Source organism: Piliocolobus tephrosceles, unplaced genomic scaffold (genome assembly GCF_002776525.5).
Source record: "Piliocolobus tephrosceles isolate RC106 unplaced genomic scaffold, ASM277652v3 unscaffolded_210, whole genome shotgun sequence".
NCBI classification, from domain to species: Eukaryota; Metazoa; Chordata; class Mammalia; order Primates; family Cercopithecidae; genus Piliocolobus; species Piliocolobus tephrosceles.
In genome coordinates, this window is record NW_022303199.1 from 1 (window position 1) to 15149 (window position 15149).

At 49.8% G+C, this 15149-nt stretch overlaps 1 protein-coding gene across 1 annotated transcript; it reads left to right on the forward strand.

Moving 5' to 3' along the window:
- Positions 1–8816: 8816 nt before the first annotated feature.
- Positions 8817–11357, forward strand: LOC111530415 (putative inactive beta-glucuronidase protein GUSBP11; the record flags this gene model as incomplete). Its single annotated transcript, XM_023197611.2, is given in 6 exon segments — positions 8817–8984; positions 10374–10559; positions 10864–10999; positions 11002–11022; positions 11025–11046; positions 11222–11357. Coding segments are annotated over 6 exon segments (669 nt in total), but the record flags the coding sequence as incomplete, so codon positions are not given.
- Positions 11358–15149: the final 3792 nt, after the last annotated feature.

The following is a 15149-nucleotide window of genomic DNA, read 5'->3' on the forward strand; positions in this document are numbered from 1 at the left end:
GGATCTGGAACTCACACCAAGAAGCATCAACCCTTCAGGGACTTGTGTATGTGGAGAACCTGGGTGCCCATGGTGAAAAGGTTTCTAGGCTTTCAAAGAAAAATTGCATGTGAAGATGGAGAAGGAGAAAATGATTCATGCCTTCAAGGCACTGGCACGGTGAATGTCAGTTGTGGGGCAACAGCACCCTCTGTATCAACAGCCTGCATGAAGAGCATCATCCCTGGAATCCTCAAAAATCACCCTCATGGTGGAGAAGAGGAGACGCGGGCTTTTGGATGTCAAATGTTTGCTCAGCAGCACCTGGGTCAGAAGAGAGTGCCTTCCACAGGGAGGACTGGATGAAATTCCCTCTCAGTCAACTGAGGCTCTACTTCTGATACAGAGGGGAAGGGCCTGGGGGGGTCTCATCCCCTCCTCATTTCAGTGACAGCACACAGGACAAAATGCTCTAGAAGAACCCTTTGACTTAAAGGGATGTGATTGTTTTTGTTCTTTAACATGAACGTGAGTCTGGAGAAACAGCTACGGCCATCCCAGTGCTGGGCAAGAGGAAAATGCTGGAAGACTCCAGGGTGGGAGGAAGTGCACCCCAAGGCCCAGGATCTGCCAGGTGACCCGTGGAAGAGAAAATACAGACAGATATTGAAACCAGGAAAGGTTACACAAATGTAGGTTTGAAACTGGAAATGAAACAAGGTGATTTTCTCTGCCACACAGACAGCAGATTGGCACAAAGTTAAGAGCATGTTAGTATTCAGGGGAGGATATGTTCAGAGAAGCAGCTACCTTCAGAGGCTGCTGGTGACCCTGTGAGCAGCTGGAGCCCTTTTGGAAACTCAGCTGGCTAGAGCTGTTGAAACTTGGTATCTGCGCATCCTTTCACCCAGACATCCCTTTCTCGGGTGTGTGTCTTCCGCAGGGGATTTGTATATTTTATGGGTTGAATTGTGTCCCCTCCCCAAAACGTAACTGTTTCCATTCTCAACCCCAAAGACTCAGAATGTGACTGCGTTTGGACACAGAGTTCTCGAAGAGGTAATTCAGGTGAAGTGAGTTCATTAGGGTGGTCCCTAATTTAATATGCCTGGGGTTCTTACAAGGAGAGGCGATCAGTGCACAGAGAAGTTCAAGAGAAGACCCTGTGCTGACCAAGATAGAAATCAGCCATCTCCAAGGCAAGGAGAGAGGCCCAGAGAAACCACCCCAGGCTGACAGCTTGACATTGGGCTTCCAGTCTCCAGAATTATGAGGAACCAGATTTCTGTGGTTAAGTCCTTTAGTCAGCATGCATGTTATGGCAGCCCCGGGAAACTGCTCCAGCCTATTAGGACACACACAGTATTATGCTCCCTGCAGAAAGGCTGCCTAGAAAGGAAATTTTATCATGACAGGCTCCAGCGGCACTGAGAGGCTGACCCGCTGTGGAACATGGCCTCCCTTAAGGAATATTACACTGACATGCGAGGCTGCAGCTCCTGCCTGGTGGGTCTGCAGGGATGAGTTCTCTGAGATGACACTTTAAACACAGATGCATAGAGTAGCTTCACCTTCTTTTGTTGTAATCACCACCCCCCACAAGTTGTTTGTGTAGAAGTGTTGAATTTTAAGTCCTGGAGGAGGTCTGGCAGGGCAGGGGAGCTGCCTGTTGCCGGAGCTACACTTAGGGTGGGGAATTAAAATGATAACAGTATGAGTACGTTGCTACAATGTTACCATTGTACTCAATTCTTGTAGCAACATGCTGAGATACTCCTGGCATAGCAGAAAGTGAAAACAGAAGGATTTTCTCTGATCTTCCTCTGATAGGTGAAAGAGAATTTGCTGGTAACCAAGTTGCCACTGGGGACCAATGGCAGCCAGATTCCTTTGGGAGAGGACAGTGGCTCACTCAAGTGGGAAAGCCCTAGGACAGAGCCTAGGGAGTCCTCATATTCATGTCTGAGTCCTGGGCCCACCCTGGTTTTTTCGAGTTCCTGTCTGTGGAGACCCTTCTGTGCCCAATCTCACCCCAGAGCAGCACTGGCTATGGTTGGTAGCAGGGGGCCCCGCCCTTCTTTGAAGAAGATGGAGAAATGGAATCCATCCAACAGCTCCTGCTTGATCTGCTGTATGGAGCTCTGCAAAGAGAGTGCCCGAGAACCAGGCGAAGAGGTGTCAGTGGCCTGTCTGGCTGACCCCATAGTGGGACACCCCCATTAGAACTCCTCCGTGGTGCCCCCTTCCCCAACAGGATTTGGCACTTAGGAGCATCTGCATAGACCTCCAGCCAGAGCAGGTTGAGGTCTCTGGCAGATGCAGCTTGAGGTCTTGGGATTCAGATCTGAGCAGACAAACTGTGTCCTTGACACTCACCTTCCCATTCTGAAGGCGTGTTCTGGGCTGTGAACCTGACACACTGATTAGGCTCCAAACCCCCAACAACCTACCTGCTCCTGTCCAGGGGTGCCCCTCTTCTCCTGTTTCCCCCAAACACATGGGGAGGGCCTCAGCACTGCCCTAATGGGCACAGTTGAGGCTTGGCCTGGAGGGTCCTGCCCTGGGCCCTGTGTTACCTGTGGGTGTCTTCTGGCAGAGGGCCAGAGGCATCAAGGGTGAGGGTTGAACCAATGTCTATATTCTTGGGAAACAGTCTCATTTTGGCCTCTTCTGCGACGAGGAGGTCGGCAGCGTGTCGGGACATAGCAGGAGAACATGTTGTTCTCTCGAGTGTCGACTACCAACTGAGCTGGAAATGGGGCTGTCTCTAGAATATGGGTGTCTAGTTACCAGAATTCTAGGTTCTGTTGGGGATCTGTCAGCAAGGAAGTGAGGTCACATCTTGTAGGTTCCATCCTGTAAGTTCCTCCTTTCCATAAGACCTATTCAAAGGCCTCTCTGGGCTTCTGGCCACTCACCCTCCCCCGTCAACTCCTTACCTTTCACCATTATGCCAAATTGTGCCCCTTCAGCACCTTGGGAAGACCTGGATGTAACCAGGGCCCAGGTTTGAGGAGACAGTGCTGGGTCAAACAACCTTTATCCTAGCAGTTGTGAGAACCTAGAGAACTCCTTTGGTGTTTTGGGGCCTCCCCAGCATGCACAATGGGGGTTATGCCTGCATCTCAAATGATCTTCCCTCCTTAGCCTCCCTAGTGACTGGAACCACAGGCATGTGTCACCACACCTGGCTAATATTTAAACTTTTTGTAGAGACTGGGTCTCACTGTGTTGCCCAGGCTGGTCTTGAACTCCTGGGCTCAAGTGATCCTCCTGCCTTGACCTCCGAAACTGTTGGGATTACGGACCTGAGCTGCCATGCCCAGCCTGGTTTAATTTCATTATACATACATACATACATACATACATACATACATACATACATACATACATACATTTATTTACTGATTTTAGATAGGGTCTCGCTCTGTCACCCAGGCTGGAGTGCAGTGATGTAAACACAGCTCACTGAAGCTTTGACCTCCGGGGCTCAAGCAGTCCTCCCACCTCAGCCTCCCAAGTAGCTGGGACCCCAGGTGTGTGCCACCATGCTTGGCTAATTTTTGTAGTTTTTGTTGAGATGGGGCTTGCTATATTTCCCAGGCTGGTCTTGACCTCCTAGGCTCAAGCAGTCCTCCCACTTCAGCCTCCCAAAGTGCTGAGATGACAGGCATGAGCCATCATGCCTGGTCCCAAGGCATATTTTTACTTCTTCTGTAGTTCAGCCTTAAGACTGTACCAGCAGATGGAGATGGAAAAGTAAGATGAATTGAATATCAAATTACATTTATAAATAAAGCAGTTACTAATTGTTGACTTTCCTTTCTCTCTCTCTCTCTCTCTCTCTCTCTCTCTCTCTCTCTCTCTCTTTCTTTCAACAGATTCTCGCTGTCACCCATGCTGGAGTGCAGTGGCACCATCTCTGCTCACTGCAACCTCCACCTCCCAGGTTCACACCATTCTCCTGTCTCAGCCTCTTGAGTAGCTGGGACTACAGGCACCTGCTACCATGCCCAACTCATTTTTTGTATTATTTGCAGAAATGGGGTTTCACCGTATTAGCCAGGATGGTCTACATCTCCTGACCTTGTGATCTGCTTGGCCTCAACCTCCCAAAGTGCTGGTATTAGAGGCGTGAGCCACCATGCCTGGCCATTTTTTTTTAAAACCTCCTCTTTTATTCTGGGTTAGATCATTCTCTGGCTGTCTTTACCCTAGCATCAGTGAGTCCTGCAGTCACTACAGCCCCCTGTGAGGTCAGATATTTTCATCACCATCAAGTGGATCTTTATTTTTTATCTAACATTTGCAATTCTGCCAGTTCTGATTCTTAAATTTTCTTTGCCTTGAATTCCAGGAACTATCTCTGATATTCAGTGAAGACTACTAGAACCGTCTGCTAGAGCAGTACCATCTGGGTCTGGATCAAACATGCAGAAAATACGTGGTTGGAGAACTCATCTGGAATTTGGCCGATCTCATGACTAACCAGTGTAAGTGGCAGTTTGGCTCATGGGATAATGTACCCGTCCTCATTTTTTCAGTTTACCTTGCCCTTTCTGGATATTTTGGTTGTAAGAATATTGGAAACAAAGTGAGGAAGCTGGTTTAATCCATGTAGGTCGCGCTGAGGATTTCGTAGGTAAAGAAAGTTGTGCTTAGGAAGTAGGAAAGCAGTCAGGCCCCCACTTCCCAAATATAGTCAAAAAGCAAACAGGACAGCCTCCTACAGTGAGATAGAAATGGCTAGCTTTTCTTTTTTTTTTTTTTTTTTGTCTATTTCATAGCCAAGGAGGAAGGAAAAACTGGACCTCATTAGGGATTTACTTTTGGGATACACTGATTATTCCAGAGGAAGGTACAAAGCCTGAGAAGCTTAAGGTATTTCATTGTGTTTTATATTACTCACTTGCAAAAAGCACGCTCATCAAACACAGGTGAGTTTCAACGCATCTTGAATATGGCAGCATTTAAAAGTCTTCAGACCGAGCATGGTGACTCATGCCTATAATCCCAGCACTTTGGGAGGCCAAGGTGGGAGGATCCCTTGAAACCAGAAGTTTGAGACCAGCCTGTTAAGCAGAGCAAGACCCCATCTCTACAAAAAATAAGCACATTAGCTGGGTGTGGTGTTATGTTCCTGTAGTTCCAGCTGCTTGGGAGGATGAGGCAGGCAGATCGCCTGAGCACAGGAGTCGAGGGCTGCATTGAGCTGTGATTGCACCACTGCCTCTGAACCTGGGTGACAGAGTGACACCTGTGTTTAAAAAAAAAAAAAAAAGGGTCTTCAAAGACCAGATGATCTGTGCTGTCACATTGGGTGACTGAGGGGCTGCAAAGTTTGCAATGAATGTTTCCCATTTCTTCCTAGTTTATGGACTTACCATCCTTGGCAATTTGGTGGGTTGGAGAAGGATATGGTGATGGCGGGAGTTACAATACATTACTTATAGGGGAAGACAGGCTTTTGAAAGGTTAACGCTTATAAGTGAGAATGGAAAAGGGATGAGTGAATTAACAAGATGAGGTGAGAGGGAAGAGGTAAAGGGAAAAGGAGAACAAGAAGCTCTTCTCTGCATGGCACCTGGGATGAATGGTTTCTGGGGACATCCCTGATGGCAATTTTGTGGAGAGGCACAAAGATTACTGTGGTGAGAAATGAGCTGTAGGCCCAGCGCAGTGGCTGACAGCTGTAATCCCAGCACTTTGGGAGGCCAAGGAGGGCGGACACCTGAGGTCACGAGTTCAAGACCAGCCTGGCCAACATGGAGAAACCTTGTCTCTATTAAAAATATAAAAATTAGCCGGGTGTGGTGGCAAGTGCCTGTAATCTCAGCTACTCAGGAGGCTAAGGCATGAGAATCACTTGAACCCAGGAGGTGGAAGTTGCAGTGAGGGAAGATCATGCCATTGCACTCCAGCCTGGGCAACAAGAGCGAAACTCCATTTCAAGGAAAAATAAAATAAAATAAAAAACCAGGGGGTCTGGGTGCAGGGTCTCATGCCTGTAATCCCAGCACTATGGGAGGCGGAGGTGGACAGATCATGAGGTCAGGAGTTTGAGACCAGCCTAGCCAACATGGTGAAATCTGGTCTCTACTAAAAGTACAAAAATTGACTGGGCATGGTGGCAGACGCTGGTAATCCCAGATACTTGGGAGGCTTGAACCCAGGAGGTGGAGGTTGCAGTGAGCCGAGATCGCATGACTGCACTCCAGCCTGGGCAACAGAGCGAGACTCCACATCAAAAAAAATAAAATGAAGTGAAAAAGGAGGAGGAGGAAGAGGAAGAAAAAGAAGAAGAAATAATTAGGTGTGGTGGCTCAGGCCTGTAATCCTAGCAATTTGGGAGGCAGAGGAGGAGCAGGAGGAGGAAAGGAGGAAAAGGAACAGCCAGGTCAGTCGTGGTGGCTGGTGCCTGTGAGGAGGAGGAGGAGGAGGAAGAGGGGAAGGAGGAAGAGTTAAAAGAAATGGAGGAGGAGGAGAAAGAAATAAACAGCTAAGCCTTGTGTAGTGGCTCATGCCTGTGAGGAGGGGAAGGAGGAAAAAGAAATGGAGGAGAAGAAGGAAAAAGAAATGGAGGAAGAAAAAGAAAAGGAGGAGGAAAAAGAAACTGAGGAGGAGGAGGAAAAAGAAATGTAGGAGGGGAGGAGGAAAAAGAAATGAAGGAGGGGGAGGAGGAGGATAAAAAACAGAGGAGGAGGAGGAGTTGGAGGAAAAGGAGGAGTTGGAGGAGGAGGAGGTGGTGGGATTACAGGTGTGAGCCACTGCACCTGGCTGGAAATCATATCTCATCATGAGATTTGGAGGGTACATACCCAAACCACATTAGCCTTCAAGGGAAATTCCAGGCACCTAGCTATTCTTGAGAAGTAAATCAGCAACTTGATAAGAAGAAGGTAGTAATTGGCTGGGTGCAGTGGCTCACACCTGTAATCCCAGCATTTTGGGAGGTCGAGACAGATAGATCAACTAAGGTCAGGAGTTCCAGATCAGTCTGGCTAACATGGTGAAATCTCATGTCTATTGAAAATACAAAAATTAGCTGGATGTGATAACAGATGCCTGTTATCCAAGCTACTGAGGAGGCTGAGGCAGGAGGATTGCTTGAACCCGGGAGGTGGACCGTGCAGTGGGCTTAGATTGGGCCACTGTTCTCCAGCCTGGGAGACAGAGCGATACTCCATCTCAAAAAAAAAAAGAAAAAAAGAAAAGAAAAATAAAAAGGTAATAATAGCTCAGAACAGTAGCCGCCCAAGTTGGTTAGAGCCACAAGATATTTGATCCCCTATAGAAAGTAAAGATAATATGTTGACAAATGTCCCTAAGTTGTTTTCCGGAAGCGCAGATCTCCAACGGATGAAAAATGGTGACAGCTTTCCCTTCCGCCTCAGATAACGGTGAACAGAGGACTGAACTCTCACTGGCGTTCTTTGTTCCAAATTTCTTCCTGAGGGGCCTGGAGGGAATCACACTCACAGGCAAAAACTTAACACTCAGCCTCCCAAAGTACTGGGATTACAGGCATGAGGTACCATGCCCATTCCTGGCCTGCTTTTTAGTAAAATTTTACTCCTGCTTTGCAACTTGCCTCTATCTGGTTTCTACTTTATGACCCTCAGTCAAATTCTTTCTTCTGAGGAGGCAAGAATTGAGGTTGTTTCAGTTGTGTATGGATTCACCACCGGGAACTCAGATACCTTCCACTGGTAAGAGGTCGAGGATGCTAGGTGAAAATGTTATGGAAGCTGCATGCTTCTTACATATGTAGTGGTTCTCATGTCCAGCCACAGCCACTGCACCTGTGTGAAAGTCCCCTTAATAAACCTATGTCTTTTTTACTGTCTCCAGATCTCTTCCTCTACCCTTCCACATGGTGCCTTCCCTACTAGAGTAAAGTGGGGTCCCGCAGGGCACACTCTCCCTGCAATTTTTTTTTTCTTTTTTTTTTTTTTTCCATCCAGTCAGTTGAGATCTATCTCTGCTCTGTCACCCAGGTTGGACTGCAGTGGTGTGACCTCGGCTTACTGCAAACTTCACCTCCTGGGTTCAAGTGATTCTTCAGCCTCAGCCTCCTGAGTAGCTGGGATTACAGGCGCCTGCTATCATGCCTGGCTCCTTTTTTTTTTTTTTTTTTAGTATTTTCAGTAGAGAGGGGTTCGTCCTGCTGGCCAGGCTGGTCTCCAGCTACTGGCCTCAAGTGATCCACCCACCTCAGCTGTCCCAAAGTGCTGGGATCACAGGCGTGAGCCACTGCACTTGGCCTCTCTCCCTGTATCTTCATGTATCTTCAAAACCAAGAAGGAGCTTCTGTCCCCTTGGTTAGGGTCGGGGTCCCAGAGGTCCACTGTTAAGGCTACCGCGGCCTCCCAAGGACGTGCATCTCTGCAAGAGGCTGCATGCAGCAGTCATGGAAGAGGCTCCCGTGGGGCCTACTCCAATTCCTGCTGGTGAAAGCAAGTGGAGGTGCCCCTTGAAGAAACAGGAATGCCACCATCTCCGGGGTTCTGTCCTGGCCTGTGGCCCTGGATCGTCCAGCCTCTGCTGGGATGGCAGCAGACGACGCCCTTCTTGGCTGGAGCTGAGGGTGGGGGTCCCGCTTCCCCAAAGGCCTAGCCCTGGATTCCAGCCACAGGTCCTACTGGGCAGAGCCTGGCGCCGCCCCGCCCCTCCAGGCCTGGCACTCGCCCTCAACAAACATGGCGCCGACGGCCTCATGCGCGTCACGGGGCAGGCGCCTCACGCGACAGGCCCACAGTGCTTCCCTGGCGCAGCTCTTATTCCCTCAGACTGGCTGCCAAGACAGGGAGCGGGAAGTATGACCTGGCTGGTGGCGGTGTCCTGGGCGGCTCTCCGGCGGCTGTTGTGTGGGTGCCCGCAGGCGCTGCTGGGCGGGATGCTGTCCACCCGGGAGAGCGCTCGCGGGAGCGCAAGGAACTGGACGGCCTCTGAAACTTCCAAGCCGACTTCTCCGACAACGGACGCCTGGGCTTCCAGGAGCAGAGGTACCGGCGACCGTTGCGAGAGGTGCCTGGAAGCCAGGCATTGGGAATGGCCTAAGCCCTGGCACCCTGCAGCCTCCTTCACCTGAGTGCCCCGGAGCTGGGGGCCCGGAGGAGGTTAAAGGTCAACGGGCTTGGGGGTGCGGAGTCGGAGGACTGGGGAACCGGGGGGACTAGGGGGATCCGGAGGGCCAGGGCGGAGGAGGCGGGAAGAGGAGGAAGCGCTCCTGTCCAGCCGCGTCCGGAGGCGAAGGCTGAGCATGGGCAGTGTCCTTTCTAATGTGTATTTTTAATTTTCGAAATGTTTTGACTGGGTTTGACCCTGCCGCCCAGGTTGGAGTGGAGTGGCGCAATCCTAACTTCTGAGCTCAAGCGATTCTCCCGCCCCAGCCTTGCAAGTTAGCTGGGACCGCCATGGCTAATTAAAAACAAACAAACAAACAACAACAACAACAACAAAAAGAAAAGAAACTTGGTTGGGCTTGGTGGCTTACGTCTGTAATCTCAGCACCTTGGGAGGCCGAGGCGGGCGGATCACCTGAGGCCAGGAGTTCAAGACCAGCCCTGCCAACGTGATGAAACAAAGTCTCTACTAAAAATACAAAAATTAGCCGGGCGTGGTGATGAGCACTTATAATCCCAGCTACTTGGGAGGCAGAGGCAGGAGAATTGCTTGAACCAGGGAGTCGGAGGTTGCAGTGAGCCCAGATCAAGTCACTGCACTCCAGCCTGTGCGACAGACTGAGACTCCGTCTCAAAACAAAAACCAAGTTTTTGGTTTTGTTTTGTTTTTTAAGATACAGGGTCTCAGTACGTTCTCCAGGCTGATCTCGAACTCCTGACCTCAAGCTATCCTCACACGTTGGCTTCCCAAAGCACTGATCATAGGCATGAGCCACCAGACACTCCTCAGGCCTGAGGGGCAGGCACCGCACAGAGCTGGGCCCGGTGATCGTGAGGAGGGGACAGTTTAGACATTCTGATGTCGGCTCTGCTGAGGGGGGAAGGTACCTTGGGTTTTCAGGATTCAGATAGAGGACAGACTGTGACATCAGGCCAAAGACGCCACCCCTGTTGCCCTCTTGATTTGGATGTAGTCAGCAAAGAAGCGGGATCTGATGAGGTCTGGGCCGCATTTGCCTGGTCTACATCTTCTTTTTCTTTTTCTTTTTCTTTTTTTTTTGAGACAGAGTCTCGAACTCCTGGCCCGAGTGGCCCAGGTGCACAAACTGCCCTGGCAGTTGACCTTTCATCTGCAAATTATGTCTTTTCCGCCAGGAGTCCCCGCCATGTGTCAGGGCTTGTGCTAGGCCTGGGGGCACAACTGTGCAGCACACTGGTCCCGGATCCCTTTGTGGGCCTAGGAGCTGAGCCCGTCCCTTCTCTTCACAGTCGGGTCCCACCTTGGATATACCGGTTCCCTCCATCTTCAACGACATCAACCAGGACTGGCGGCTGTGGCATTTTGTCAGCTGGGTGTGGTATGAATGGGAGGTGACCCTGCTGGTGCGATGGATCCAGGACCTGCGCACAAGAGTGTTGCTGAGGATTGGCAGTGCCCACTTCTATGCCACTGTGGTCAGTGTGGCCTGCAGCAGGCAGGGCGGGTGGGTGGACACAGCTGCTGAACAGCATGGGACCCTCAGATTCCACCCACAGCCTGTCTCCTGGGTTGGGATGGTGGGGGGCCTTACCCTGCCCTGGGGGCTGTGCCCTGTGTAGGGGGATAGGTGGCCTGATCTACCCCACTGGGATGTCATTCTTCCCATCTGGCTGGCAGGCCACTGAGCCCCATGCTGCGGGTTATGTGAGGGCGTGCCCGATAGCAGAGCCCCTCCTCATGCCCCGACCTGCGCCCCCCCCATATCTCCTATGTCTGCAGTGGGTGAATGGTGTCCACGTGCTAGAGCATGAAAGGGGCTACCTCCACTTCGAGGTTGACATCAGCAGCCTGTTCCAAGTGGGGCCCCTGCCCTCCCGCCTCTGCGTCACTGTCGCCATCAAGAGCACACTCACACCCCCACCCTGCCACCAGGGACCATCTGTGCATGACCGACACGTCCAAGTGGGTACCATCCTGCCTCCACTGCACGCACCCACCTTCCGGCACCACACTGTGGTCTTCCTGCCAGGGACAGGGTGGCATTCGCAGAGAGGTGGCCCTGATCTGGGGAGGCAAGTGAGCTGAGGGCAAAAGACCCATGGCAAGGGCCCAGCGAACCACAGTCCTCCCACCCTAGGTATCCCAAGGGTTACTTTGTCCAGAACACAGATTTTGACTTCTTCAACTATGCAGGACTGCAGCGGTCTGTGCTTCTGTACACAACACCAACTACCTGCATCGATGACATCAACATCACCACTGGCGTGGAGTGACACAGTAGTGACGACTTCTGGTAGGATCCTCCCTCAGCGGGGCCTAGGGTGGCCCTGTTTGTTCCCCATTTGGAAAGCTCTCCCAGGAAAAAGGTTCTCCCAGCATCTTTAAACCTTCACAGGTTCCCATCCACCTATGAAGCTAAAATCTAGGCTGTCTGAGCGGGCACGGGCTCCCGAGATCACTCATGTAGTTGATCTCATTTGGAGAAGAAGGGTCTGGCCTAACGTCGCATAGCTCAGGCTGGAAGACCTGTCCCTTCCCCACGGTGCTGCTCTCACTCTAGCTCCCCTTGCTACACATCATGCTCAAGGAACAGGTAGCTTTGGAGGCCCAGGTGCGGTGGCTCACACGTCATCCCAGCTCTTTGTAAGGAGGACTTGGTAGGAGGATCACTTCAGGCCAAGAGTTCAAGACCAGCCTGGGCAACATAGCGAGACCATCACCACAAAAAATTAAAAAATTCACCAGGCATGGTAGTCTCAGCTACAGAGGCAGGAGAATCAGTGGAGCATGGGAGGTCAAGGGTGCAGTGAGCTGTGACCGCGTCACTGCACTCTGGTCTGGGCAACAGAGGGAGACCCTGTCTTTTTTATTTGTATTTGTTTTCTGAGCTGGAGTCTCACTCTGTAGGAGCCCAGACTGGAGGGCACTGGTGCACTCTTGGGTTCCCTGGAACCTCCGCCTCCCAAGTTCAAGTGATTCTCCTGCCTCAGCCTCCCAAGTGGTAGGGATTATAGGCACCTTCCACCGTGTCCAACTAATTTTTGTGGGTTTTTTTTTTTTAGTAGAGATGGGGTTTCACCATGTAGACCTGGTTGGTCTTGAATTCTTGAACTCAGATGACTCACCTTCCTCGGCCTCCCAAAGTGCAAGGATTACAGGTGTGAGCTACCATGCCTGACTGGCATACCCTTTTTTTAAGAAAAAAAAATTATTTATTTATTTGTTTATTTTTAATATGTCTTTTTTGTTTTGTGAGATGAAGCCTTAGACTCTCACCCAAGCTGGATGGCAGTAGTGCAATGATTGACAGCTGTTTTGGGGCCGCAGTTGTAAGTTTCAAAGAATTTAGGCTGGGTGTGGTGGCTAATGCCTGTCATCCCAGCTCTTTGGGGGGCCACAGTGGGAGGATTGCTTGAGCTCAAAAGTTCGAGACCAGCCTGGGTGACATAGTGAGATCCTGTTTCAAAAAGAATAAATAATTTAAATAAATAAAAAATAAAATGAGAATCACACAGCAAAGGTCATGCAGCATAGAGCAATTTATTGTAAAGGGAAAAGTATTTTGCAAGTGAAGTACAGAATAGCCTGGGCACAGTGGCTGACACCTGTAATCCCAGCACTTTGGGAGGCTGAGGTGGGTGGATGACCTGAGGCCAGGAGTTCTAGACCAGCCTGGCCAATGTGGTGAAGCCCCATCTCAAACTCTGTCTCCAAAAAAAAGAAAAGAAAAGAAAAGACAGTGAGTGGCGGCACACACCTGTAATCCCAGCTACTTGGGAGACTGAGGCAGGAGAATCATTTGAACCTGGGAGGCAGAGGTTGCAGTGAGCCAAGATCACCCCACTGCACTCCAGCCTGGGGGGCAGAGGGAGACTCCCTCTCAAAAAAAAAAAAAAAAAATTAGCTGGACATTGTGGCAGGTGCCTATAATCCCAGCAACTGGGGAGGCTGAGGCAGGAGAATAGCTTGAACTCAGTGGTCGGAGGTTGCAGTGAGCCGAGACGGAGTCACTGCACTCCAGCAATCCTGAGGAGACTTAAGAACTAAAGATAGTATGGTCTCCTGGATGAGATCTTGGGATAGGAAAAGGACATTATGGGAAATAGTAAAGAAATCTGAATCAAGATGAAGCTTAGTTAATAATAATGTAGCAGTATAGGTACTGGGGCCAGGGATGGTGGCTCACATGCTAGCACTTTGGGAGGCTAAGGTGGGAAGATCTTGAGGTCAGGAGTGTGAGACTAGCCTGGGCAACATAGCGAGACCGCATCTCTCTAAATTTTTTTTTTTCTTTTAATTAGTCAGCATGGTCGTATGCACTTACAGTCCCAGCTGCTAGGGAGACTGAGGAGGGAGAATTGCTTGAGCCCAGGAGTTTGAGGCTGCAGTGAGGTGTGACTGTGCCGCTGTGCTCCAGCCTAGTCAACAGGGCAAAACCCCTTATCTCCAAAAAGTTTTTCATTAAAAATAAATTTTTTTTGGAGGTGGGTTTCATTCTTGTTGCCCAGGCTGGAGTGCAATGGTGAGATCTCAGCTCACTGCAACCTCTGCCTCCCAGGTTCAAGCAATTCTTCCACCTCAGCCTCCCAAGTAGCTGGTATTACAGGCGTACGTCACCATACCCAGCTGATTTTTGTATTTTTAGTAGAGATGGGGTTTCACCATGTTGGCCAGGCTGGTCTCGAACTCCTGGCTTCAAGCAGTTCACCCGCCTTAGCCTCCCAAAGTGCTGGGACTATGGTCATGAGCCACTGTGGCCAGACTATTTTTTAAATGCTTTTTAGAACCAAAGTCTTGTTATGCTGCTCAGGCTAGATTCTAACTCCTGTACTCAAGAAATTCTCCTGCCTCAACCTCCTGAGCAGCTGAGACTACAGCTTGTAGCACCACAAGCCAAAATGTTTATGTTTCTCTTTTTAAAAAAGAGAAGGCTTAGGACTTCCTGGAGCACAGACCTCAAATAGCAGTTGAGTCCACAATTGTGCTCCCTTCCCTCTGGATCTTTCTTCCTGAGTGCCTGTGAAAACCAAGCTTTGGCACTGCCTATGCAGCTGATTGTCGTTTCCTGACAGCCAGTCCTGTGGACTCTGGGCTTGCTTAACCAACCCCACAAATGCAGAAGCCAAACTTTTACCAATCTATCTATCTATCTATCTAGATGTATGTCTGTATATAGCTTTTTTGTTTGTTTGTTTGTTTGTTAGAGACAGAGTCTAGTTTTGTCACCGAGGCTGGAGTGCAGTGGCGTGATCTCGGCTCACTGCATCCTCTGCCTTCCAGGTTCAAGCAATTCTCCTGACTCAGCTTCCCGATTTGTTGGAACTACAGGCATGCACCACCAAACCTGGTGAATTTTTGTATTTTTATTAGAGACAGAGTTTCATCATGTTGGCCAGACTGGTCTGAAACTCCTGACCTCAGGTGATCTGCCTGCCTCAGCCTCCCAAAGTGCTGGGATTACAGGCATGAGCTACTGTGCCTGCCTAGAAGCCATCCGTTTCTATATCTATACAGATGTGTGTCACTATATGTTTGTGTATATCTGAATCTGTGTATCTTTCCTACTGGTTCTGCTTCTCTGGTTTGAACCCTAACACAACTTTTTTTGTTTTTTGTTTTTTTTTGAGCTGGCGTCTTGCTCTGTCACCCATGCTGGAGTGCAGCAGTTTGATCTCTGTTCATTGCAACCTCTGCCTCCTGGGCACAACCAGTATTTTATAATCTGTTAGGAATTCAAATGTTTTTCAAAAGATCAAACTACATATTTAAATACATTTCAAATACAAACTTTAAAAGTCATCCTATGAAGCATTAAGTAAAATTCTACATTATTAGGCCAGGGATGGTGGTTTAGGCCTCTAATCCCAGCACATGGGGAAGCCACGGCGGACAGATTGCTTGAGTTCAGGAATTTGACACCCCCTGGGCAACGTAGCAAGACCCTGTCTCCACAAAATTAGAAAAATGAGCTGGGCATGCTGGTGTGTGCCTGTGGTCCCAGCTGTTTAGGAGGCTGATGTGGGAGGATCACTTGAGCCCAGGAATTTGATGCTGCAGGGAAGCAT